At 50.3% G+C, this 27969-nt stretch overlaps 1 protein-coding gene across 7 annotated transcripts in view; it reads left to right on the top strand.

Moving 5' to 3' along the window:
- Window positions 1–27969, top strand: part of C2CD2 (C2 calcium dependent domain containing 2) — a 64154-nt gene that overhangs the window by 27959 nt on the left and 8226 nt on the right. For 4 of the 7 annotated variants that reach the window (XM_067739542.1, XM_067739541.1, XM_067739543.1 and 1 more), the window contains exons 3-13: window positions 83–202; window positions 3225–3329; window positions 8398–8520; window positions 11611–11731; window positions 13484–13592; window positions 15662–15726; window positions 17415–17539; window positions 18026–18200; window positions 19019–19132; window positions 21556–21683; window positions 23313–23640. In XM_067739542.1, the coding sequence (XP_067595643.1) occupies window positions 83–202; window positions 3225–3329; window positions 8398–8520; window positions 11611–11731; window positions 13484–13592; window positions 15662–15726; window positions 17415–17539; window positions 18026–18200; window positions 19019–19132; window positions 21556–21683; window positions 23313–23640 (1513 nt within the window). The other 3 variants (XM_067739546.1, XM_067739548.1, XM_067739547.1) reach the window with 3 other exon arrangements.

Genomic DNA, 27969 nt, shown 5'->3' with positions numbered 1-27969 from the left:
GTACAGTGAAATGAAGATGGGTAAGGTGCAAGCTCTCCTCTCTCTTGCGTAAAGTTCCGTTGTTTTATGGCCCCTTCTCTAGGTGGTGTTTTGTCATGTCGTGGGCGAGACCATCCAGTTCCTGGTCAGCGTGGGGCTACCCTCGTCCGAGGACACGGGGCGCCCGCTCTACAGTGTGCGGCTCTCCCCGCTTCATCTACAGGTAAAGTTGGGGAGACTGAGCGAGTCCTAGGAAAACAGTTCTCATAAACCTGCAGGGTGAGAGGGTGCAATCAGACGTGCATGCTCCTGTTTTCATTAATTACTGTTCATTTCATAAGTTTCGAACTGTCACCTTCCATATTGTCTCTGTAGGAAATAAAGTGTGTGTGAAATAGGTGTATGTATACACACACACACACACATATATACACACATAGATATATACACACACACATATATATACACACACACATATGTACACGTATATATAACGAATTCAGAGTCTCCCAACCATCAAGTACGGGAGATATGATATTTTTCAAGGCACTAAAGCATATCAAGGGTGTGTCGACTGTTAGATTAAGGAAAATGTCATCTGAGAGAAGGCAGGTGGTTCTATTTCAGGATCAAGTACTAGACCTCAGAAGTCTCCTGCAGCTTGGAAAACAGCTTGGGGCTGGACTTGGCATTCCTCCTTTTAGTGTTCGAAAAAGTCAGCTTTAAAAGACCCCTTATTATTTTTATATGTTAAAGGATGAGTACTACCATTGTTTTTTGGATAATAGACATTATTATAATAATTATATTAGACTTACATAATTATAACTTTTATGATTGATACATTTATATATTGTATCTGTAACATTAATAATTATATATAAAGCAATTATAAATAGAGACATATGTAATAATTATAATAGACCTATTAGTGAAACTTATGGATGCCTAAACCATCAGATAGCTGTGCATGTCACACACACAGAAGCAGGAGTTCACTGAAGCTCTTGTGTAGCCGGTGTGTAAAAATTGTGAATTTCTGAGTCTGCGTCGGGGGTCTCTGCTGATGCAGGCCGTTCCCTCTCCTCTGTCCTTGTGCTTGACTGCTAATTTGGGGGACAAGCGCAAATCATTCAGGGTTCTCAACCACAGGGGAAGATTATATTCCATTTGCTTTGCTTAAAAGACATGGTTTGAAACAACCAGAGCAAGCACAAAAATTTCTAGCTCCCTAAATGGCTTTTCTCTGAAACCCAGCCTCCCCAGCCCTACCCTGGTAACATGCCCTTTCCGAGAGTCGAAGAGGTTAAGTTGACCTCGTGGACTTGTCAGATGTTAAAGCCCTGCTGCTCCCCCCACTTAGTTTTTTGGACAATGCGATCAGAAGATTATTTTAAAGTCTGGGACACACGTACCCAGCATGACACACGTTTCAGGATGGGGTGAGTCCAGCAAGGACCACAAACATTCACTGAGGAAACATAGTTTCTGAGATACTGTTTATGTGCCCTTTTCGGCAGCTCAGATACAGGTAACACAATTGTATCTTTGATCTCTTACCATAGTTTAAAAGCAGCCTGTGGATTACCTCTCAGAGCAGGGGCAGCTGCTAGAGGTTGGTGAATTATTAATGCTCATGGCAGGAGGCATCCCGTCCTCCGCTGTTCTTCAGATAAAAGATGCATAGAGACGAGCGGCTAACCCCTCTCCCCGACCTGGTGGGAGCGACTCGGGGACTGTGGCAATGAAATTAAAGTGCACTTTTTTTTTTTTTTTTTTTTTTTTGCGGTACGCGGGCCTCTCACTGTTGTGGCCTCTCCCGTTGGGGAGCGCAGGCTCAGCGGCCATGGCTCACGGGCCCAGCCGCTCCGCGGCATGTGGTATCTTCCCGGACCGGGGCACGAACCCGTGTCCCCTGCATCGGCAGGCGGACTCCCAACCACTGCGCCACCAGGGAAGCCCTAAAGTGCACTTTTGCGAGAGTCACCCAGAATTATAGGGCAAGGGAAGCATCATTTCTCTTACCTCATGCTAGTTGCTAGTGTGAGGGAGAGTTCTGAGTACTAAGAAAACAAGTCTAAAGCCATTCTCTCCTTCCCTTTCCCTGGGTGGTGGGGCAGAGGCGTGGAGGTGGGAAGGGTCAAATTTTGGCTTTCGAATGAGTCTCCAGCTGAAGGAGGAGGATGGCGTATTAGTTTGCTCTAGCTGCTCAAACAAGTCACCATAATCTTAGCTGAAAACAGCACACGTTTATCATGTCACCATTCTGGAGGTCTGATGTCCAACACAGGCTAAAATCCTGGTGTTGGTGGGCTGCCTTCCTTTCTGGAAGCTCTTGGGGGAGAATCTGTCTCCTTGCTCACCCGTCATCAGCAGGATTCCGCTGCTTATGGTTGCAGGACTGCGGGTCGAATTCCTTGCTGGCTGTCAGCTAAGGGCAAGGTCCCAGGTTCGAGAGGCAACCTCATTCCTGGGTTCCTGGCATCCTTCTCTGTCTTCCAGTCACGTCTCCCTGGCATGCTCGTGTGTCTTCCTCTTCCACTTTTAAGGGCCCCTATGCTTCCCCAGGGATCACTGGGTTAATGCAGGGTTGTCACCACACCCCAAGGTCCTTACCCTAATCACACCTGTAGAGTCCCTTTTGCCATGTGAGGTAATATATCCAGAGGTTCCGAGGATTGGGGTGAGGACATCTTTGGGGGGGCAGGCGTTATTCTCCCACAACAGATGGGTAGGGCCGGAAGGGGCATCGGGAGAGATCAGAGTCCAAGTGGAGGTTGTGTAGTGGCCCCGGCAAGAGAGGATAAGAATGCTGACGGCTCAGTACACAAGCCTCGGGGGCTGTGTCAGCATGTGGGGCTGGACAAGGCGTCCGGCTCCCTTCTCTTTGTCCCCCCGGCTCCATTATGCCTTGGTGGTGCTCTCAGAAGAGAGCTGTAAGCAGAGGGTTAGTCATCGAGAGGCTGCAGGGTTTCCATGGCACCTGGCCTTTAGCCCCGACGCTGACGTTCCTCTCCAAGTGACAGGGTGAGGCAGAGGAAGGCGCCGGGCAGGGCGGGGTGGGCTACGCAACGGGGACAGGGAGGTCAGGGGATTTGGGACCCTCCTTTCCATTTTGAAAGCACACCGTCTGCCAAGGAGGTGATAAATAACAGTCTAAGAAAACAAATGAACACACAGACACATTTTGAGGCTCCAGTGAAGAGAGCAGTCCTCCAATGATCTTTTTTTTTCTTCTTTAATAGCTGGAGCTCCACATGAAGGAGAAGAGAGAAGACATTCAGGTCAAGTGGTCCTTCATCAGCGCGCCAGAGATGGCCATTACGGTCCAGCCCAAAGCGCCGGGGGAGGTCAGTCCGTGAGTGTTTGTGATTCCTGCCTCGTGTACGCGCAAACATCGCACGTTATGACCACCTGCCCTGGGAGGCGGGGCCTCTGATTAATGCGTGTCTGATGTGTGACCCCGGGGAATGCACAGGGCAGTGATGGGGCAGCGTTGGTGGGCGGGGTGGGGGGTAGGGGAGGTGGGGAGGGCCATCCGTGGATTTAATGCCAGCTCTCACCTGGGCTGCACCTGCAATCACCTGGCAGCTTTTAAAAATCCTGAAGCCTGCCCTGTCCCCCAGGCTTTTAAAAATCCTGAAGCCTGCCCTGTCCCCCAGGCAGGTTTAATTGGACTGGGGATTTTTTAAAGCACTTGTGTGCAGTGGTTGAAAACCATGGCAGTGATGGAACCTAGGTTTTCCTCACCGCTCTATCACACCTGACCCTCAGATGCTTTCCTTCACTGTGAGGGCGCTCGACTCACCTACAGCTCAGCCTGAGTCCAAAGCCTGGCTTCCAAGGCCACCACCTCCTTTCTCCCCACAGCTTTTGCATAGCTGTGTCTCAAGTCTGAAGGTGATCTCCCCGCTTCCTGTGGTCCTGGGGGTGTGAGGAAGTGAATTTGGGAGAAGGAGGGGCCTGCCGAGTCACATGGGTGCTGTCACTTTCAGTTGCTGGAAAGATCGTGGAAAATTTAATAATTTGTCCATAAATAGTATAACTGTTTGAGCCTTGATATAGGTGTAGGCAGTTTGTTTTTAAGACTAAGAAGTTTGACTTGTAATTCTTTTCCCTTGCATACGTCAGAAGTGGAATTGTTGGCCTGACCGTTTAGTTGTACAAAGTTCGCGTGTTAAGTGTTTCCCTAGTCACTGCTTTATTTTCTTTTTCTCCTTCCCGCCCACGTTTGCATCTGCTTTCCCCCACCTGGCACTGCTTTTTCAGGCCTACAGTGCACACAGAACGGTTCTGTGAACGGCTCCCCTGCCACCTCTGACATCAGACTTCCTAAGTTCAAGATTGCTCTGCTGGTCTTCATAGCAGAGTATATCCTGCCGAGGGGGTACTGAGTTCTGTGTTCAAAAACTACTCACATTAAGTGTTTTCCTCTGTGTGGTTATGTTACCAACCGGATGTGAGTTCATGTAAGCAGATGTCAGCATTTGCTTCTGTTAGTACCGTTTCAGGTTTTGTCCCCCATCTTTGTTGATTTACATAGTTTTTGAACGTGCAGAATATTAACATAGTTCAAAAGTCAAAATTACATGAACTGTTGTTCATGAACTCCACCCCATCCATGCCCTGCTCTCTGCTCGCTTGTTTCTTTCATTTTCGTTTACCCATCCTAGGTTTCTTTTTGCAAAACGGACCTTATTCCCCCATTCTCACCCACTCAGTGGCATGCTGTGCGCACTCTTCACACCTTGCTCCCCACAAGGCCTTGTACGTTTCTCTGCCAACCATGGGCTCCCCATATTAACGAGAAGCGTGACTTTCCCAATGAAGTAATCCTGTGGGATTAAACAGCCCCTTGGAGCTGGGTCCTGTGGGCTTAGTAACCCCTTGGAGCTGGGTCCTGTGGACTTAGTAACCCCTTGGACCCCTGGTGGTTGAGATGGCGTGGGGGCAGGGGGACAGCTATAAAGGAAGGTCGCCAAGTCAGCTGCTCTGTGGATCTAAAATGTGATGGTCTCTGAGCACCCCAGAACCCATCTTTCCCCCTTGGTTTCCTCCTCTGTCAAGTGAGGAGAAATGTGCGGGTTAAAAAAGATAGAAATAGATAAACCAAGTGCAGTACATCCATAAATGGACTATTATTCAGTCGTTAAAAAGATTGGAGTACTCATATGTGCTAGATTAGGAATGAACCTTGAAAACATTGTGCTCAGTAACAGAAGCCAGACATAAATGACCACGTCACATGATCCCATTTCTATGAAATACCCAGAATACACAAATCCATGAAGATGCAAAGCAGATTAGTGGCTGTCAGGGGCTGTCGTGGGGAGGATTGGGGAGTGACTGCTAATGAGTAAAGGGTTTACTTTGGAGGTGATGGAAATATTTTGGAACTAGATAGAGGTGATAGTTTTACAACACCGTGTATGTATGTACTAAACACCACTGAAATGCATACCTTAAAATGGTTACATTTATGTTATGTGAATTCACCTCAGTTTAAAAATAAGGGTATCAAGAACCTATTGCAATAAGAGAAAGATGGCGGAGCGGTTCTCAGTGCAGACCCTGGAGCTTAACTCTCAGCTCTGCCACTTATGAGCTGCGAGACCCCACACACGCTAATTAATTTCTCTGTGCCTCAGTTTCCTCATCTGTAAAATGGGGACGATGATTTGCAACGTGGTTGTGGGGATTAAACTAGTTAATATGTGTAAGTGTGTAGCATCGGGCCTGACACATCCTAAGAGTGACATAAGTGTGAGCCATTTTGATTATTAGTAGTTTAGAGTTCCTGGCAGAGAGTAGATTTTCAGTAAATGGCAGATTTGGCCTAAGTTTGCTGTAACAAGGCCTGGCCAGCTGGTTGTCCTTGGGACACCACAGACCAATTTCTGAAATCCCTTCCAGCCCCGCAAGTTGGAAGATTTTTCAATAGGTCTGTGGTCCTGGTGGAAATCAAGTCCTGCCAGCGTCCATCCCCCTGCGCAGGGGGGACTGGAGCCCCACAGTGGGGACATTTACACCAGAAGTGACGAGGGACACAGAGGGCCCTGGAGCCGTCAATGGCAGAGCCAGAATCGTGGCCAGGGTGGCCGAGCACCGGCACTCACCACACTGCAGCTGCTCTCCCGAAACCACGAACGATGGCGTGGATGGCAGCAGGGCTGGCAGGGCTCGACGTTTTCTTTTAGCAAGTGTCCAGCCAGATCCAGCTTTTAAGAGTTCAAAACAAAAGCTATTATATTTAAATAAGGCTTTTAACTGAGATTTTAAAAAATAGATCCTCCTTGCTTAAAAATTGAGAGATAAGATATGCAGAAAAGTGCATATATTGTAAGCACGCAGCTGATTGAAGCTTTCACACACTGACCATTCATGAGTGCCCAGCGCCACAAACAGAGCAGGGTCAGCTCCCCAGAAAACCCCCTCTACCCGCTTCCACTCACTACCTGCAGCCCCTACAAAGGGTAACCATGCTCCTGACTTCTAACATGTATGACTTATCTATGCTTGCAACTAATAATTACCTCAAACCCAGCAGCGTGAAACAACACACATTTACCTCATAGTATCTGTCAGTCAGTCCAGGCTTAACTGGGTCCCCTGCTCGGGGTCTCATGGGCTGTCATCATGGTCTGGGCTGACTGTCCTTCCTAGAGCTCGGGATCCTCTTCCAGTCTCCTATGGTTGTTGGCAAAACTCGGTTCCTTGTGGTTGTAGGACTGAGGTCCTCAGTTCCTTGATGGCTGTGGGCTGGGGCTGCTCTCAGCTCCTTGAAGCCCTGCAGTTCTGTGCCATGTGGCCCCCCTCACACGTGGAAGCTGACTTCTTCAAGGTTAGGAGGAGAATCTCTTGCTCTGGTTTGCTAAGAGGGAGCTGTATATAACATAACCTTTGGCCATCACATCCCTTTGCCGTATTCCGTTGGCTGGAAGCAAGTCACGGGCGCCACCTGCCCTCAAGGCGAGGGGATGATGCAGAACATGACTCGTTGAGGGTCATCTTAGGATTCTGCCCACAAACAGCATTAGCTTAGTTTTGCTTGTTTTGGTACTTTAAATAAAGGAGTCATGCAGTACTGTGTATGTGTTTTTCCGTGTTTGGTTTCTTTCACTTAACATTATGTCTGTGAGATTCATCTGTGTCTTTGTGTGTGCCTGTAACATTGTTTGTGCTCATCGCCCTGTGGTATTCCATTGTGTGACTGCACAGAACTTGTGTATCTGTTCAGGTATTGATGGATACTTAGGTAGTTTCCATTTTGGGGTCATTATGCATAGTGGTGCTCTGAACATTCTAGGACACATGAGCGCGTTTCTGTTGGGTATTAATTATTGTAGCCTTATAGAGCTTGACACCTGGTGATGCAAGTCATCCTGCTGTGTTATTCTTCTACAAGCTTGTCTTCATTTTTATTGAGCCTTTCCATTTACTTGAATACCATTTATTTTTTTTCTTCTTATTTATTTTGATGTGGGCCATTTTTAAAGTCTTTATTGAATTTGTTACATGATTGCTTCTGCTTTTACGTTTTGGTGTTTTGTTTTGGTTTTTTGGCCACAAAGCACGTGGGATCTTAGCTCCCCAACCAAGGATTGAACCCGCAACCCCTGCATTGGAAGGTGACGTTGTAACCAGCGGACCACCAGGGAAGTCCCTTGACTACCTTTTAATAAAAAATTTAAAAAAAAATCAAACATCAGGCAAGAAAGAAAAAATATGTGCCTGTATGTTTACAGGAAAGGAATGAAAAGATATACACAGAAATGTTAACACATGTCTATGTTGCACATGTCTTATCTTTAACTTTTAAAAACAAGGAGGATGGGGCTTCCCTGGTGGCGCAGTGGTTGAGAGTCCGCCTGCCGATGCGGGGGACACGGGTTCACCCCCCGGTCCGGGAAGATCCCACGTGCCGCGGAGCGGCTGGGCCCGTGAGCCATGGCCGCTGAGCCTGCATGTGGGAGAGGCCACAGCAGTGAGAGGCCCGCGTACCGCAAACAAAACAAAACAAAACAAAACAAAAAAAAAAACAAGGAGGATGAATGACTTCTGAGATCAGCAAAGATAAGAGTGAGTGAGTGTCTCACTGTCCTAGTCTGGTCTCCTGGAGCCCTGGTGGCCCCCATCCTAGTCTGGTCTCCTGGAGCCCTGGTGGCCCCCATCCTAGTCTGGTCTCCTGGAGCCCTGGTGGCCCCCATCCTAGTCTGGTCTCCTGGAGCCCTGGTGGCCCTCATCCTAGTCTGGTCTCCTGGAGCCCTGGTGGCCCCCATCCTAGTCTGGTCTCCTGGAGCCCTGGTGGCCCCCAAGTCTGTTTGGTCCCAGGGACATCTGGAGAGCCATCATTTGCTTGCCCGCTTGTACATGTGCCCGGTTACGAGGTGGTTTGGTGACTCCCTCCTCTTTCGGCAGGACCAGGCGGTTGGGGCAGATGCAGTCTCTGAAAGTCTCAAGGATATTGTGAAGCACCTGGTTAGCTCTGCGTCCCCATCAGCGGTTCTGAGCACGAAGCCTACGGATGTGAGGGGAGTTCAGGTAAACCAGTTCACCGGGTTGTGGGTGCTTCATGACCCCCTGAAGGACCGTGGTCCACCCGCCTGGAGAATTTGTGTGCATTTCCCACGCTCGCCCCCCATCCCTGCACCTTGCCTCTGCCCCCCCCCCCCCCCCCCCCCCGCGGTAGAGCGAGATTGCACGGTTGCTTGCTGGGGGGTGATGACCACGGTCTGGGGCAAAGCTCTGAGTTCAGGGCACAGGGTTCTGAAGCCCCATGGGAGGAAAGGAAGAGGAGTCTGGCCCGCTCAGCAGCGTCCAAGCCGAAGTAGCCCAGATCCTCTCCTTTTAGGAACCAGAACTTGACTTTTTGCTGTGCCCCCAGAGACTGTTGTCTGGGATCGCACCCTTCCAGAACTAAGGTACCTGGGAACTGCCCCGAGGCAGGCAGAGTGAGCGCACTGGACCCACAGACTTTTAGCCCAGGACGGGGACAGCCTCCGTCCACACTGCCTCTCAGGGGTCTGTCGCCCTCAGGCAGTGCGGACACATGAGGCCATCTCCTCTGTGGGGTCCTTTCCCCGCTGGCGACCCCCCTCCCCATGCTGGGGCCCTCCCCACCGCCCAATTAGGTGCCAATTCTCTGGCTAAATTCACGTCCAGGGCATTCGCCCAGGACAGCCTCCCTGGGCTTGGTCCCGCACATCTCTTTTGGCGACACATCTAAAAACCTTGGCTTGAGGTCAATTAATTCTCCTAGTCATGAGCAGATCTTTTCGTGATGACTATGCAAAACATACACTTACAGTCCCTAAAGTTATTTTTCCTATGTCTTTCCAGTATTTTTATGTGGCATGTAGAATAGCCACTGTTATTATGTAGTGGGGGGTGAAGTCAGTGTGAAAGGGTAACTTTTTGTTTTTTTAAGTCTTTATTGAATTTATTACAGTATAGCTTCTGTTTTTTATGTTTTGGGTTTTTGGCCACGAGGCATGTAGGATCTTAGCTCCCTGACCAGGGATCGAACCCTCACCCTCTGCCTTGGAAGGCGAAGCCTTAACCACTGGAGAGCCAGGGAAGTCCCTAAAGTATAACTTTTCATATGATTTTTTGATGCAGGCTCTCGGTCTCTGGTTCCTGTTAGGGCATCACCACTGTGAGTGTGTAGAGCCTGGAGACAAAATTTCTTTGATTCACTGCACAGATATCAGGGGATCACAGTGCTTTGTGGTTCGCTCTGGGTTGAAGGTTATCAGAACAGGAGAAACCTGATGCGGCAGAGGAGCAGCTGAGTAAGCAGCCGAGCAGAGGGAGGGGCTCGTGGGTGTGCGCGCAGGGTTCCCAGGGCTGTGCCGCCAGGTGGGGCTCGGCCCAGAGACGGGGGGTCAGGCCAGGCTTCCCAGAGGCGAGAGCACAGAGGCTTGGCTGTTCTCTCTTTCAGTAATTCTATCCTGGTGGCTTAGTTCAGATCAGAGCTGCCTGTTTTGAATGTGACTATACATTTTTAATGTCAACGTTTGAGAAACTTCACAAAATAGTAGTGCATTTTTAGAATACACTGATTCAGAAAATAAAGGGACCAGGACTACCATAAATTCAATAATGCTTTTAAATAAATTTGTAGACTGTATGTATCAAAATAACATGCATATTATATTAGGGTTCTCTAGAGAAACAGAACCAATGGATGTGTGTGTGTGTGTGTATAAAATAGCGTCCATAACTGCATGAGCTGACTATGTATTCATGTATAAAATATATATATTTATATATATAAGGGGACTTAGTCTAGGGAGTTGGCTCATGCTAGAGGCTGACAAGCCCCAAGAGTTGCAGGAGAAGCCAGCAGGCTGGGACCCAGGAGAGCTGATGTTTCCGCTCAAGTCCAAAGACAGGGAAAAATGGATATCCCAGCTCTAAGGCAGTCAGGCATGAGGAATTCCCTCTTATCTGAGGGAGAGTCAGCCCTTTGTTCTATTCAGGCCTTCACCTGATTGGACGAGGCCCACCGCAGTGGGGAAGGCAATCTGCTTTCCACGGTCTGTTGATCTAACTGTAAATCTCAGGCAGAAACCTCCTCGCAGACACACCCAGAATCACGTCTGACCACGTGCTGGGCACCCCACGGTCCAGTCACGTCAACACATAAGATTAGCCATCACGCATACGCAATTGAGAAAACATTGCATCTCCACCCCAGACATGTGGGCTGCTCTGTCCCCAGTGCACAGGGACCTGGGTCTTGAGGACTTCTGTGATTACTTCTTGGCCTCCCAGCACCTGCAGCTCACAGTGGGCAAGGCCCTGCCCTGGCTCAGAATCATGTTTTCTAGGTGGTGACCTGAAGAACACTACAGTTGCTTGAGATGTTAGTAAGCATCCCCCCCCAAAAGCACTCTGAGGTCAGATCAGCTCTTAGGATCCCTCCCTGGGAGGCGCTTGCTGTGCAGAGGCCTGTGATGTCTCTGAGAAGCTTTCCCAGGATTCCCAAATGTTTGTACCTAAGGAGCCCCTTGTAACTAACACTCGTAGCCATGAGTGGGAGGTGGAAGCTAGCTTGAGAAAGGCTGGTCTGAAGGTGAGGGCCCACAAGCTTGGGGAGGCTCTCTGTTGGAAACACCTTGATGCCCATTTGAGGATATGGGGATGAAGCAGGCTCAAGGGGTACCTGCCTCTGCTTTGTCCCTAGCGTGGCACCTGGATGACACTTAGATCCTCCCCACGTGGATGGCAGGTCTGCCAGGAGGTGGGAAGTAGCCAGTGTCCTGGCTGGTGTCACACTTAGTGCTAGTGGGCAGTGGGCCCCTGCATCCCAGGGAGGGCGCCCCACTCTGTCTCAAGCTCCTGCCCTGGGTCACGCGTGGCCCCATCTCCACCCACAGTGAGATTCAGGGGAGTCCTCTCTGGGGGAATGCTTAACTCCCTCGCTCGCTTTCTGTGGGATGTACAAGGCTTCCGAGGAGGGGAAGCAGCTGTGGGTGACTGGTACCCTCCCTCCCCAGTTGTTACAGAGCAGGCCTGGGAGCCAGGCTCCCTCTGGAGGTTTTCTTGAAGATTCCTTCCGTGGAGCAGGTGTCCAGCGGCCACTGCCTCTGTGCCACGGCTCACCGTTCTTTGTCTTCCTTTTTGCAGCATCTGCAGCGCACTTCATCTACTCAGGAATCCTGCCCCCCCAAACCTCCAAGGGCTCATGAGCTCAAGCTATTGGTGAAGAATATTCGAGCCTCGCTGCTGAGCCATCCTGGTGCTTCAGGTGGGTGGTGGCGCGGCAGGGGCACCCAGCTGAGGGCGGGGCACCCGGCTGGCTGTGGATGTGACCGTCTGCGGTGTGAGCAGAGGGGAGGAGGTGCCTTGTGGGTTGCCCGTGGCCTTTGCTTCCTCCTGTGGAAGGGGGGTGCCACAGGGGGGGATTATGGGTGTCCGGAAGGCTTTGGGCCCACCGGGAACCCTGTGTTGCCCGGAGAGGCTCCTATGGAGACAAGACAGAAACACTGCAGAATGGGTGATTCCTTTTCGGTGATTCTGAGTCAGTGCTGAGACCCCAGATGCCTAGTAGCCTGGGACCGGACACATCTTTGCACTGTGTTGTGGTTTTTGCTGAGAGTAGCGATGAGTTCTTTGTATTGTCTGAGAACATCGGGGTTACTTATATTTATTTGTGGGGAGTTTCCTCCTGTTCCAGAAGTGCAGGTAGGACACACTGAACTACCTAGAAACTCTGTGAATGAAGCTGGGTATGGGTGGTGTTTTGGTAACTCACACCTCGCCCCCTGAGGCCATGCCGCTTAGCAGCCGGGAGGGGCTCCCGGGACCCAGTCGGCCAAGGTCGGGGTCCCAATTTCTAACCTCTGCCAGCAGGTCCCCATCTGAGTCAGAATCTCTCCTTGAAAGTGACTGTGGTGATTGGTAAGATGATGTGTGTAGAACACCGAACACCACCTGGTACACGGTAAAGGGCCAGCATATTCCAGTCCTTTACCGTTGAATTTTTTTTTTTTTTTTTTTTTTTGCGGTACGCGGGCCTGTCACTGCTGTGGCCTCTCCCGCTGTGGAGCACAGGCTCCAGACGCGCAGGCTCAGCGGCCATGGCTCATGGGCCTAGCTGCTCCGCCGCATGTGGGATCTTCCCGGACCGGGACACGAACCCGTGTCCCCTGCATCGGCAGGCGGACTCTCAACCACTGCGCCACCAGGGAAGCCCTACTGTTGATTATTGATTACACAGTATATTCACGGCTTTCTGCCATGGGGCAAGCATTGCCTCGAAGCAGACACAACTGTTCACTAGTGAAATGTCCTGTTATCTGGATCAAATACCTCCAAAAGTTTTGACTGAGCTGTTAGGTATAAAAACCTACATCTGGGCTTCCCTGGTGGCGCAGTGGTTGAGAGTCCGCCTGCCGATGCAGGGGACGTGGGTTCATGCCCCGGTCCGGGAAGATCCCACATGCCGCGGAGCGGCTGGGCCCGTGAGCCGTGGCCGCTGAGCCTGCGCGTCCGGAGCCTGTTGCTCCGCAATGGAAGAGGCCACAACAGTGAGAGGCCCGCGTACCACAAAAAAAACAAAACCAAAAAAAACAAACCTACATCTTTGTAAGAGGGAAATGGGTTCTCTGGGAGGTATCCCCAGATTTAGCAGTTACCCCAGATGCCCTTCCTTTTCCAAGCTGTTAGTTTTGTCCAAAGTGAGACCCACATCTCTGCTGGAGTAATGTTGCCCCCAGGGAGGGCCCTCACCAGAGAGCTGTGCCCGCAGTCAGAACCGAGGGGGGAGCAGGGGCACTTGGGGCAGCCTGGGGCTGTGGACGTCCAGTGAGTATCCCCAGATGAGGTGTTTTGGGAGTTTGTAAATGGCAAATGAAAGGAGCACTGGACCCTCTGAGCCACAGGTCCAGGGAGCCAAGACCAGACGTTTAACTCGGCCTTTCTTTTAGATGCAAAATGTCTTAATGCAACTAGAAAACAAAAATAAAAGCCAATGTGGTGCCCCTCTGTTTGACTACAGGCAACATTAACCCAGTATGTGTAGTTCAGCTGAATGATCCCATCCAGAAGTTCTCCAGCACCCTCTCGAAAAACACTACCACCCTCACCTGGGAAGAAGAATTCACCTTGTGCGTAAGGGGCCCGGTTTCCATGGCCACACCTACTCAAGACTGCCAAATTCTAAAACCATTCTGCAGCACTGTTCATACAAAAGAAGGGAGGGAGGGAGGAAGGAAGGGAGGGAGGGAGGAAAAAAGAAAATATAAAAAATTAAAAAGAAGTATGTTAAGCATCTGAGGAAGCTGTAAGTCAGACATGGATTTCTTTTGAAGGCAGCTCTTAGTATTGATTCACTCCTCACCGACATACCCACGCCCTGCTGTGACGAGAGATCTGTTGTTGGGCCTTCCACACTTGCTTTAGAAACACACACCTTCCAGAGCAGAATGGAAGGAAACTTCCGATTGATACCAAAATCTGACAAAGAGAATAGAAAAAAGGAAAATTATAGACCACTTACAAATTATGATGTAGGAATTCTGACTAATGTATTATCAAATAGAATCCAGTAGCACATTAAAAATAATACACCAAGACCGACCGAGTTCATACCAGAAATGCAAGGATGGTTTAATGTGACGAGATCTATTAATGAAATCACTGTGTCACTAGATCCAGGGAGAAAACAAACTTATTATTTTTCTGTATGCCCAAAAGATATTCAGTGACATTTAATAACCATTTCTAATTTTTAAAACTTAATTAGAACAAGATTTATGGTCACTTTTTTCATATGATTAAAAACAAAAAATCACTGTAAGTGATAAGTAGTAGGAACAGTCCCACTAAAGTCAAGAGAAGGATACCAACTGTTTTGTTCTAGAAGTACTAGTTAATGCAATTAGATAAGAAAAAGAAATAGTACACAAGTAAGAGGCAAAACAATCATTACTTGGAGATAATACTATTGCATATTTAGACTACTGCAGAAAATCAATTGAAACTATTAGAAATGATGAATATAGGGTAGAAATAATAATATTATAAAAACTAATGTAAATAATATTTCAGTAAAGTAGCTGAGTACAAAAATACAGAAATCAATCCCTTTCTGGTGCGTAAACCATAATTAGAAAAAGTAATGGAAGAAGGTGTCCCTTGTATAATATAAAGAGCCTTTATAAATTATTAATGAAAATATGAGCACTCTCTTAGAAAACTGGGCAAAACTTCTGTACTAGAAAAGCAAAAGTAAGAGCCGTAGATAGCCAGAAACATCTGAAGAGATGTTCAATCTCAGTAATAGCTAAAGTAATGCAAACTTAAACAAAAGAGATTGTTTTTCGCCTTATAGATTGGTAAAGAAAAAGTGAGAAAAGCCAGTGGAAACACTGTATATATTAGAATAATCATTCTGGAGGCCATCAATATGTATAAAAAAAGAAAATCTCTTACATGCACGTACCTTTTGATTGACAGTTGCTCTTTTCCTAAGGAAATAATCACACAGTGTGTGCAAAGATATATGTATGAGGATATTTATCTCAGCTTGTTTATAATTACAAAATATTGGAAACAACCCATTATTAAGGGTTGGTTATTAAGGAACTGGCTGAATAAAATCTCTTAAGGCCAGAGCGTGGAATACTAGACACCTATGAAAAAGGATGTTGCTCTGTAGTTATTGACATGGAAAGATGTCCATGATATCTTAAGTGAAAAAAATAGGTTACAAAGGAAGAGAGAGGTATGTTATGTTCTATATTTGTTTTCAGACAATTATATGGCTATATCTTTCAATACAGTACCTACTAGCCACATGTAGCTTAAATTTCAATTAATTAAAAGCAGACAAAATTAAACCCAGTTCCTCAGTTTGCACTGGCCTCATTTCAAGTTCTGCATAGCTGTCTGTGGCTAGTGGCCACCGAATTTGATAGCAGCTCTACAGAACATCTCCACCATCATTCAGAAAGTCCCACTGGATTACCCTAGGAGACCAGTCACCAAATATTAACAGTAACTATTTCTGGATGGTGAAGTTGCAGATAATCTTTGTATTTTGGTTATATATCTCTTTGTTTCTTAAATATTGACGGTGATTTGCATTCCTTTCTATCATCAGGAAAAAAAAATACTATTTCAAGAAAATAGTAAAGCATTTTTAAGGATTCATGGCCCTTCTTCCTTTCCACAGTGAGCTGAATGCCAAGTCGAGGGAGTTGCACCTGCAGATTTCAGAGGATGGGCAATCCTCAGAAGGTGGGTGGTCAGCAGGCAGACGGAGACCCTGCTCTCTGGGAGGGTCATCCAGCGGCCCTGACCAGGGCCTTGGGGTGGGGAGGGTGGGAGACCCAGCAGAGCCTCGGCCCCTCCCCCTAAGCCACTCCAGGTCTTCCCAAGGGAATGTTTGGTTGGAAGTCCATTCTGTTATTAGCAAGGTCAAACGTTTTGGGAAAGAGTATATTCAACTGGTTCTTTTCTTTTTTTTTTTTTAAACAAATATCAAAAATCTTTTATTCAACAGTTCTTGGCTTAGAGAAGTTCTCAACCCTCTCGGCCTTAACAGACCTTTGACTTTTTTTTTTCTTCAGTTTTTAATTGTGTTGATACATATAACTTAAAAGTTACCATCTTAGCAACTTCTGAGTGTAGAATTCAGTGGTATTAAGTGAATTCACATGGTCGTGCAACCATCACCGCCGTGCATCTCCAGAATTCACCTTACAAAACCAAAACTGTCCCCATTAGACACTCGCTCCCCAGGCCCCTCCCCCAGCCCCTGGCCCCCACCCTTCTGCTCTCTGTCTCCATGAATGACAGCTGACTTTTCCTTGTAGAATAAGCCATAGCAGCTTAACTTGGACAGATGCTTTAGGTACAAGTCAGCAACAGATAGAGGTAAAAATCACGAGTGAGCGTGGACCTGGTGTGTATGTGTGTAAATCAGTAGTTTCAGTATTTATTAGGTTTTTAGGAATCCCTATGAACACACCAAAATTGAGAAAGGTGACCCTTCCCTGGCTTATTCAGCTGTGAAACCTAGCCATCTGGTTACCTCCTAAAGTCACAAAGGCATAGGAAAAACAATTCGAGCTCTTGGGTAGTAGCAAGGATTTTTGAGGCAGTTTCCCTGGTTCTGTAGTCTAGAGATAACTCCTGAGATAAGAACTGACATTCCAAGAGAGGGCGTGTGGTCTGAACACGGGGCGGAACCACTGTTTTCCTAATCCATTCCTGGGGCACCACCCCTGTTGGCTCCATTGCAGTTTCATTCCAGTCCAGCCTGATGGGATCTATGAAATTTCAAACTTAAAAAAAAAAAACAAAACCCAGAACAAACAACAACCATATAACCTTTCCTCAGGCTCATATATTTTTAACATTTTGCCCCATTTCCTTTATTATTTGTACTCACAATTGCTGGTTGCTCTCACTTTGCTCTCTCTGTCTGTCCACACACACACACACACACACACACACACCCGAGGGTAAATGTGTGAACCATGTGAGTGTAAGTTTCGGGCATCCTGGCCCTTTACCCTCAATTCTTTAGTGCGTATTTCCTAAGAGTAGGGATATTATTTGTCCACAGCAAGTTATCAGCTTCCTGAGTTACACTGGTCCACTTCTTTACTGCCCAGATTCCACTTTCCGTCAGCCAAGCCCCTGAGGTCCTTCCTAGCAGTATTTCCCAGTCCTGTGTAGGATCAGATACTACCTCTTGATGGTCACATCTGTAGCCTCCCTTGGTCTGGAACAGTTCCACAGCCTTCCTTTGTCTTTTATGACCTTGACTTTTCTAAAACTTTCTGAAACGGGAGCATCTCCCAGTGAGCGGGGCGTGTGTCCAGAGTTGGTTCTGGTTGCAGCCGCTCGGGGGCATCCTGTTCCTGTGGAACCCCATGGAGACGCCCCCGATGTTCCCCGTTTGTCCCCTGTCTCTTTAGCTCTGTTGGCGATGACGACCGTCCCCTTGGATTTGTTCAAGAAGCAGCCTTCTGGGCCACAGAGCTTTACGCTGACCAGCGGGTCCTCCTCAGGCAGCTCAGCATTGGGTTCGGTCACTGCAGAGGTATGACGTCATTCTCTACGATGCCCAGGCCCAGCTCAACCCACTCGAGAAAAGGGACATCTTCATTTATGTCTGTCAGGGTCTTGCTCTCGCTTCAACGTAAAGCAAGGAGCTTGTCCAAGACCTGATGTTTCCTCCCAGGCATTTCTAGACGTGAATGGGTTGCTTCCTGCCCAGGGTTGCGTTGCACTGTCTACCTGACGTAACTTTCCGTGATGCCCTTTCACGCAGGCCTAACCCAGAAAGGGCTCTTTTATTTCGTTTGGTTCTCCAGCTTTTGTTCCCATCATTGTGTGCTGAGTGGCTGGGTTTGAGCCTGGGTCTCATCATCCTGTGTCAGTTCCGGGGAAATCGGTTAATTATAAGTTACTTATGATACTAAGCGACAGCTAAAGAAATCAGAGGTTATCGCAAAGGCAGGCAGCGCGCCATGGCGGGGTGTCCGTCTGCGCTGACTACGAAGCATGTAACCAGCCCTCTCTGCAGTTTTCCTACATAGAACCCGGTGAGGCGAAATCCTGGCAACTGCCTCCATCTGTTCCTGCTGCAAAGATAGAAAAAGACCGCACGGTGATGCCGTGCGGGACCGTGGTCACTACTGTCACTGCCGTGAAAACCAAGCCTCGCTTCGATGCAGGGAGGGCGTCCCCGCTGAGCTCCGGTGAGTTTCCTCCCCACAGAAACTCTGAAGCCACGCCTCCCCTGTAAATGTCTTGCCTCTATAAACTGCAGAGCGCTGTAGGCTGCAGGATTATCTGTAAGAAAATGTCCTGGTACGGGAAGAATGGGAATTGGCAAGGCTTCTGCATAGCTTTTTTTTTTTTCAGACAATTATCTTTCTATCTTGTCAGACACATGACAAGCCAAAGCAAGGTTCAAACCTGTAGTGAATTCTGAAGGTAAGATCTAGACACTAGATGAAATATCCCGTTACATTAAGTACTCCATGAGGTTTACGTGGGGACAGCACACTATCCTGAAACATTAGATGTGAGCGGCCAGCATAGAGTTTCTTATGGTAAAAGCATTCATTCGAAGGCTTGACGTGCAGTCATTTTAGATCTAGCCGAATTCTGTACCTGTCCCCATGGCCACCGCCCTGGAGACAACTTCTGTATAAGTGTATGATTTATTATTTTTTTTAATTTATAATGTGTTCCTGCCTGTACAAGAGTATTATCATCCCAGAATAAATCACCTGGCACTGTTCTTGAATGCAAAACAGAAAGTGAGATTCCAATTTAATCAAAAGGTTTCTGAAATTTTATTTAAACCTGGGCTTCCAATGCCCCTTTTGGGCATTCCTCCCCTCCCCAAAAAAAGAATCAGAGAGGTTGTTAAAAATATCTTAGGGTTTGCCTCTTACCTTTTCCAACTGCATGAAGTAGAGTTGAAGTGAGGTGTGATTTCACTTCCCGGTAACTGTAAGAGTCAGACAGCTTTCGGAGGGCTGTTGTAATCAGGATGTCTCCCGGGCAGAATCTCCCCTGAGAACACCTGTGAAGGTGAAGGTCATCGAGAAGGACATCTCCATCCAGGCCATCTCCTGCCACGGCGCCCCCGTCAGCAAGATGTTCTCTTCCTCAGATACAGGTAACTCAAGGCCACTCGAGATGGTCCCCGCTCAGCTCCTTCAGGCTCTGCCCTCGAGCCCCGCATCTGGTGAGAAGGACGCTTTTCCTTTGTAGAGTTTGGGGAGAGGTGTTTTAATAAAGTAAGTGAGGAACTAACTGGAAGGAGAGAAGGGAAATGGAAGTCGACGGAAGACCAGGTGTGGCGTGGGCATCCCTGCCTTAAGTCTTAGGGAACACTTGAACAAAGGAAGCGCAAAAAGCCAGCTGTGCCTCACTGTGTCAAATTTCTGAATGTTATTTTTTCTCTTATTCAACCTACTAGTTCCACGGATGTCATAAAATAAGCAGGACTCGGGGGCCATAATCATAAAGGCAACTTTGTTTTGTCCCCCACTGTCCCCTGAAACCTGTTTAATAGGATTAGTCTCCCCTGGAACTCTGAATGCAGATTTCCCACTTTTATGGTCGCCTGTGACACTGTCTCTTGGAATCAGAGCATCATCTAAATTTGGGGGTTAAATTTTCTCCCTTCGCTCACGTGTGACCTGCAGTCTGAGAAGGGCTGGGTGGGGCAGCTTCTCCCCACCGCCGTCCACTGAGTCCCGTTTCTGACCCTGCCAATGTCAAGGACAGGACAGGGAGGGATAGGCAGTGGGCAGGCAGCTCTCATGTGATGCCTGCTGTCTTGGGATGGCCGTGTGTTCTCCGAACCTGGCGGAAGTGGAAAACTGCCTCTTTCCCTGTGGGAGCTTCCCTGGTGGTTTGGAAGCTGCAGGGTCCCCCCAGCTGCAAAATCCTAGACAGAAGCAGTGCCCCTCATTGGCCGCTCCTGGGGGCCCTGTCTCAGCTCTGCTTTGTACCACGGGGGCACCTTCACCGCGGGCTGACATCCCTGCTGTGGCTCCCCCTCTGGTCTGTGGGTGCTGGCAGCCCGCACTGTGCAGCCAGGAGCCCTGCAAGCTTCCTCAGGCACAGCTGGCACCTGGACGGGCTCGCCGAGGAGGGACAGAAGCTCTGGGCTCCGCGCCCCCCCGACTGGTGTCCCACGGCCTGGGACTCACAGCGCAGCCCTCTCCCCAGGCGTCCTCACCACATCTCGCTCTTCCCCCCGGGGTCGGCAGCCACAGAGTTCTCAGCCGCTTGGTCCCTCGCCACTGCCTTGGGAAATGTAGCGTCTGTGTTTTTAGAGAGATTTTAATAGTATCTTACATCCAGTGATTCCTAAAGGATTTCTTCCATTTTATCACTTCCAACAGGCCTAGTTTCTTGAAACCAAATCCACCTCTACTTCCGAGAAAGATGCTGGGCTGGCCTTCTCTTAAGGGCCTTTCTAAACCCTCCTAGCATTGACCTAGACATTTTCTAGGAAGTTCTAAGTTGAGAAATCTTTTTCTGTAAAAAACATTCTCAGGAATTAAAATTCCTTTACTACTTTGAGTTGATATCATAAATTTTTTTGTTGTTTAACTGAAAGTTATCATAAAGTTTTATGTGTATATGTTGACCAAAAAAAGTTGATCTTCCTTTTGTGGGATATCAATGTGTGTTTTAAGTCGTTAAAATACACACACACACACACACACACACACACACACACACACACACAAAGTGTAGCATCTGTTGTCAGTGGGTCGAGGCCAGACTGAGAAAAAGTTCCTGGTAACATCCTGCCCCTTAATCCCATTGTCCTTTCCATCTTCCTGCCGCAGCAGACACCTTAGTGTGAGTTCCAGCAGCAGCTCTGCGTGGGAGAGACCTGGCGGGGCATCTCAGCTCCGCCGCCCACCTGGCTGTTTCCTACCTGCCCCATTTCTCAAATGGAAACTGAAAGGCACCTCCCTCAGAGGGCTTGCGGTTAATTACCTGAAATGATGTGCACGGAGCTCCTTGCAGGGCACAGGTCCGTGTAAGCCCTCCCCGGATGTTGGCCCGGGTGTGGAATTAACCCTGGGAAGAAGCAGCTTCTGTGAACCAGCCCTCGGTCACCCTGAACACTAGTTTTTGTGTTCAACCACTCCTGGGAGGGCCAGGGAGTAGCTGCGTTGCCTTTCAAAGTTCACAGTCTCCCCAAAGCTCAGGTTTCTGTTTTTCACCTCAATCGAGGCATATTTACATTCATTAAGGTGCATGATTTGAAGCGTACACCTCGATGAGTGTGTGTAACCACAGAGCATCAGCTCCAGACCCAGGGGCGTCACCTGTCCTGCTCATGAAGTTTCCCCAGAACCCAGCCGTGGACACTTTGACATCCGGCCTCTGCTTCCTAGCTTCCAAGTCAGCTTGCAGTACTTGTGACGGGCCGGCTGCCCACGAAGTCACTGTCTGGCCCTTTACAGAAAATATTTGCCACCCCTGCTTAAGGACCAAATCTGTCGCTGCAGAAGTTCCTGCCAAAGCTTCAGATTTCGTTAACGTGCTTCACGCCCGCTTTTCCTCCGGCAGAGCTACTGGTGCTGAGCGGTGCCGACCCGGTGGCCGAAGTCGCCATCCGACAGCTCAGCGAGTCCTCGAAGCTGAAGCTCAAATCCCCGCGGAAGAAGAGCACGATCGTCATATCTGGGGTCTCCAAGGTGAGCCTCTGCCACTCGCCCCGCGTCAGCCCGGCCCCAGCCCGAGATCAGCTCCGGCGAGCTCCACCCCCAAATGTCAGCTTACATTCCCTCACCCACGAGGGGTCATTCGTGACGCAGCTTATCCTGCTGAGGAAGGAAACTTGAAAGTTTCTGACCGGGGATGCCTTGGTTGTCGAGAGGTTGGTGAATCGTGTGAAGAAAACTTATTGAAAGAGAAAAGACCAGCGTGATGTCAACTCCCCTTTGGGGCAGAACCTCCACCCTCGTGGCTGCCCCATCCTGGGGAGCTTTCACTTCACACATTACACGTTTCCAAACCGTTTCCATTCTGCAGTGAATGTGTATGCCTTTCGCGATCAGAGAAACGAAGCTTGTTTTAAAACTTATCCTGAGCCCCATTGCTTCCTTCTCCTGCTCTGTGACCTTTGTCCAGAGCAGCTGGCGGGTGCGAGGCGTCCCTGGCGGATGCCGGGCAGGCAAGGGCCCACATTACAGTCCCTTCCCCTTTTTAACGTTTCAGAACAAGCAAGAAGAATGTGAGCAGTGGAGGGGTGGGTGGGACATTGGGTAGCTGGGAGAGGATGAGGAAGATGAATTTTTGGACACGGAGGGTGGGTTGATACTTTGAGGGCATGAGAGGGTGGGGCGGGAGGGCATGATGACAGTTGACCCCTTGGCTACTGGGAGAGGGGCCAGAACAGGTCCTGGGAGGCGCCAGAGGTGAGTCACCAATGTGGCCTTAGTTTCCAGGGGCCGGGTGAGTCTCTGGGCTTACCTGCGTGCGCTTCCAGAGGCAGCCAGCAGGGGGCGATGGCGTCCCTGGAAGCGCCTGGCCCAATGTCTGGGTTTTCTTTAGGATGAATAAATGAGTGAAATAAGGGCAAGGCTCGTGACCGTCTCCTCCTCTGTGCCTTCTCTGAGATTTTATTCTAGATCATTTAGTCCATCCAACCAACTGCAGTTAATATCTTTGCTGATGACAAAATTCTCCCAAACTGAGTCAGTGGGCACTTCTGACTTGGCTCAGAAAAGGGCAGTTGTCACCTGTCACTTAGCAGACTCTCCTGTGCAACTGCCACACAGATCAGGAACAGCAGACTGGCCCCCAGGTACCCGCCCCCCCCCCCCCCCCCCCGCCACCGCCATGTCCCTGCAGTCACTTTCCTGCCCTCCAGCGAACCACTTTCCCACCCCCAAGCACCTACATCTCTTTTACATATAAATATAACTCTTAGGATACAAAGTGCATAGCGGTCAGTTCCTCCTTGCAGGAAACACAAAAATGCTGTAGGAACAAAGGTTAAAGATAAATCGAATCTGGCACCCCGGAGCTCACATCCTCTGTCACCCTGTCTGCCATCCCATACGTAGGAAGGATGCTCTTCCCCCAGACCCCCCCAGCCTGCGACCTCAGGCCAACCCTCTGCCACAGGAGACCTTCGTCCACTGCGTTTCAGCCCATGCTTCCCTTACCTGCCTCCTTGGAGGGCCGGGGTGCCTTCTGACGCTGAAACCGCCAGCCAGGACGTTTGGACAGGGCTGCTGAGGATTCTCCTCGCCCGCTGCTGCTTCCAAGTATCCTTGGCATCTTCCTCACCCTGACTTTGTCTCTCACCCCCCGGGTAGACCTCACTATCTCAGGACAACGACGCCTCCCTGATGCTGGACTACGCAGCCTCCATGGACAGCACCTGCCAGAAGGGTGCCCCGGACCAGCCAGGGGCGGCCGTGGCCCCTGCCCCACCCGAGGAGGGGAAGGAGACCCCCACAGGGGCCCGGCTGGCCCTGGAGCCCCAGGAGACTGAGCTGGATTCCTGGGACTTGGAAGAGGAGCCACCGGCCGGGGCCGGCGCGTGGGGTGGCCCGGCCCCGCGGGACCCCGCTGGGGATGAGCTGTCGGAGCACTCCCTGAGTGTGTCTGAGCTGGAGCCGGGCACTTCCCAGAAGCGTAAAGGTACCAGCCCCTCCCGTGCCCGCCCTGCCCACCCCTCCTCACTCCCCACCGCTCCCCCCCGCCCCACGGCTTTGCTCTCCTACTAGTTCCAAGCTAAGCAAGTTCTCACCCGCTGCTTTCCTTCCCTTCTCCTCTACAAGGGCACCCCACGCTCAGCGCCCCTACACCTGCAGAGACACCTGCGCTGAACATCCGAGCCCATTTAGAGCCCGTGGGCAGGGGCAGGGGGTGCGGGCTGCATTCAGAATCCTTCCCAGTGTGAGCGGCCGGGTCGTCTCGCTTCATTTGTGGAGGCAACTCGTGTTCATGGCTAGAAGCGCCCCTTCCTCTGTCTGGGCACTCCTCCCCGCAGGAGTAGAAGTATCCAGAGCATTGAGAGGGGTCACCAAGAGCCAGGTACCACGATTGAGCCAAAGAGACCAGCCGGGCAGAGACTGGGCTTCCCTCAGCTGCGGAGATGGGCACCCCTCCCCTTGTGTGCCTCTCAGACTCCCCCCGCCCAGCGGAAAGCAAACCAGACTTCCCCACTCGACCCTGACAGGGTCCACGGGGAGAGGAGCTCCCTAGAAAATTAGCCATTAACTTAGTATGTGTGCAGTGGTGAGCGAATCACTGCATTGGAATAAGCAACCGTTTCCCGTTAGCGCTAATCAGTGCTGTAAATCTGTAAGCGTCTTCAACGCGTGCAGTTTCCCCAGACGGCGCTGTGGCACGATGGTGACCTGAAGATACTTGCCGAGGGAATGTAGTCCAGAGGCTCGGGCCAGTTCTGGATATGAGGCTTCAAGACTCACTGAGTCTCAGCTCCCTCCTCTGTAAATGGGGATGTGCCCACCACGTGCGCCCACCTCCCCGAGAACCCCACCGGCCAGGCGGTAATAGGAGAGCCCCGTGCGGAGGCCAGGCCGGGAGAGCCCAGGCAGGGGCCGGAGCCCAACCAGCCGTCCTGGGTGCAGCTCTGCACCAGGTCCCGGCTCCCCCGCGAGTGTGGACATTAGGAGTCTCGGCCACTCGGGTCGGGAGCCTTGGGGAGCTGCTCTGTTCTTGGTGCCACGGACCAGGGGTTCCTACGTGGGGTGATCGTGCCCCCTCCCCGGGGGACACCGGCCATGGCTGGAGACCGTTTCAGTTGGCACAGCTGGGGGCAGAGGGTGCTGGGGGTTCCGGTGGGTGGAGGCCAGGGGTGGCGCTCAGCACCCCACCACAGCATCCCGTGGCCCCAGCGTCCCCAGGGCCGAGCCGAGAGCCCCGCCGGGGAAGGTCGGCAGCCTGCCTGGCCCTCCTCTTTCCCGTTCGCTTCTTGGGCTCCCCCATGACCCACCCCTCGCCGGAGCAGAGCGGGACAGGCGGGGTGGAGGCCAAGGAAGAGGCGGAGAGAGAGGAAGAAGCAGGTTCCTGGGTGTGATTTCCAGACCCTGCGATGGAGATCGGGCTCTATCTGCCTGCCTCCCGGGCTTGGCCCCTCATCCCGAGGACCCTGTCGGGGGGCCGGGAGCAGCACGGCAGTGAGCACCGCCCTCTGTGGTGGCTCCCTGGCTTCTGTTCTGGAAAAGGTGGCCCGGCCGCTGGTACACAGCCCGGCACGTGCCCCCGGCCTGGGCTTTGTCTTAGGGCCAGAGCAGCCCAAGGGGGCTCCCCTGGACCTGAGGAAGGCAGGTGGGCGCTGGGCAGGGTGGAGTGCAGGTGGGGTGCCCTGTCTGTGACCTGATGGACCAGCAGGCCACCTCCTCTTCTCACAGAACCCGCCCCCCCTCCCGCCCGCCGTCCGTTCATCCTGGAAGGCCGAGCCTCACCACCCCGGGCCCGTTCGGAGACCGCTGCTCCTTCATCCCATCCCTCCTGCCCTGCCCCCCTCCCTCCCTCTGCCGTCCCTTCCGGGGAGCTCTTTCCCTTGGGTTTCCGTCCTTGCTGTGTCCTGGCCACCCCGCTCCTCTCCCGTCACCGGCCAGGTGGATGACACCCTCACTCTTGGGGACCTGGTGCCGGCAGGTGTGCCTTGTGCTCCACCCTGAGGCCTGGCAGCTGGGGCCGGGCACGGACGCTGAGCCAGCGGTCATGCACCTCACTCTTAGCGCTGCACAGACCCGGGAGCTTTTAAAGGGACACACTGGGCAGCGTTTTAAAAATTGCTTTTCATTCCATTGTTTCCTGAGAGATTTGCACTCGGCATCTCTACGAGATACTGTCAGAACCTTAGATGATTACGCTTTATGGGTACCAAATAGTTTTCCTTTTCCACCAGAATTTCTTCCAAACTGGTGATCTAGGGGGCAGCTCTGTGGAGTTTTCTCTCCTTTGTAAACTGAAGCCTATTTTTCAGTTCAAGAACCACCTGCATCCCCTGTCATAGGAAGGAGTTGGCCCTAGCTTTCCAAGACTGCCAATTTAGCATTCCCCTGGAACCCTGCTGATTGGAAATGTACGTGTGGTCATGATGCAGCGGGGACAGGAAATGCATTCCTCAAATTTGGTTTCATTTTTAGCTTCACAAAGCATTGATGTGCTAGTACAAATACGTGAATGTACTTAATACAACCGAACTCTACACTTAGAACCGGCTACGATGGTGCATTTTATGTTATGTGTATTTTACCACAAGTAAGAACAGAAGCATTGGTGGAGACTCTGAAAAATATTAAAAAGGAAAAAACAAACCTCTCCAAGCAAACTGCGCAGTAACGTCCCATGTTGTGTATAACGCAAATGCTTCAAACTCTTACGTCTCTCGTTCTGATTTTGCTGTTGCAAACTTTTCTTTTCACCTCTTCCTTCTCTCCATCCCTGCTCATGCCCTTTAACTTAAGAGGATCGCTATGCCAACCAGAATTAATTGCCTACACAGTAAGTTATTTTTGTTTTATATATATATTTTTAATTAAGTATAGCCTTGCTATGAGAAGAGCACATATCGTAACTAAGCCGGAAGTTCACCCCTCCCCCTCTTCCTTTTCCCTCCCATCGCTTTCCACTTGGACCGTCCCCGGGTGCCAGTTTTCCCATCTTCCTCCTTCAAAGTGCCCTGGTCTGGTAGTAGAGGGTCATCATCTCAGGGGAAGGCATCCCTGTGTTAGCTGACGTGACAAAACCACCTCGCCAAGAAATTCAGACAGACCGACTCCCTTAATCGTCCTTGGTGCTAAAAAGTCGTCACTTCTGTAACTGGGCCTTCCGTGGTTCCCCTTGTAATCTAAAGCTGTTCTTTGGGCAGCAAACTATAATTTATAAGGTTGCTTTTGGTCACTGTTTTCCTACCTATAAGATGTTAAGATGCATTCTTCAATGAGCAATTTACGTCTGTTGAACTGGGATGAGTGGGAATAAATTTGGGAATGTTTGCAACATTAAAGCTATAATTTAGAATAATTATTTTTAATTCCTTCATATATCTGTTTATACCTTAGCCTTATGATGTCTTTGTATTAACCTTTAGTCTTATGATTGTTTTTAGAACCCGGGAAAGATTTGTTTTCTTCCCTGTCCCATCTAAGATTTTGGTTCTTTGCCTGAAATTTCACATAACCTGTTTCCAGATCTTACCTTCAGGCATCTTTAAGATTGGGAGTGAGGCCTGCGTCTTGCTTCTTGTTGTGCGGATGAGGTAGCCCAGAGTGAAGGAGGTGGGCTTATTAAACCCAAACGGCCCCAGCGGCCTTGCCCCATTGATGTGAATTTCCCTTTCAGCAAAGGGTGACAGATTCTGTGGGCCCAGAGTCAACTGTGACATACCAAACTGGAGTTCTTCTCTCGGCCAGGGTTCTCCAGGGAAGCAGAACCAATAGGCTCTGTATTTCAAGGAACCGGTTCGTGTTGATGAGTCTGGAATCGCAGGGCAGGCAGGCGCTGGCGCCGCAGTCTTGGGGCAGAATCTCTGGCCCGGGAACCTTCCTTCTTGTTCTCAGGCATTCGGTGATGGGATGAAGCCCACCCACCTCACTCCGGGTTATCTCCTAGAGCTCAGGCACTGAGGGAGATCTGGACCACATCGACCAGGAGCCTTGCCCTGCGGCACTCAGCTCAGTACTGGGATGGAGTCACTGGGCGTTCTGGGACAAACTGGCACAGAAAACCGAGCTCCGATGTCCATTGGTCACAGCGGCGCCTTACGGCGCCACCTGCCAGCAGCCGAGGGGGCCCTGGCCCGTCTGAGCTACGACCTCACACCCACCTGTGGTGCGGCCACATCAGCGTCCGCTGGGCCCACCTGTGGCCACGTCCTTCCGGCGTTACTTACCCCAAAGGTCGTGTGCTTTACTGGCCAAGTTTAAACGGACGATAACATTTTTATTTAGTCATGAAAATGGAATAACCTCTGTTTGTGCTGGTTATATT

This window comes from Pseudorca crassidens, chromosome 5 (assembly GCF_039906515.1).
Source record: "Pseudorca crassidens isolate mPseCra1 chromosome 5, mPseCra1.hap1, whole genome shotgun sequence".
NCBI classification, from domain to species: Eukaryota; Metazoa; Chordata; class Mammalia; order Artiodactyla; family Delphinidae; genus Pseudorca; species Pseudorca crassidens.
This window is presented reverse-complemented; position numbering and strand designations above follow the sequence as displayed.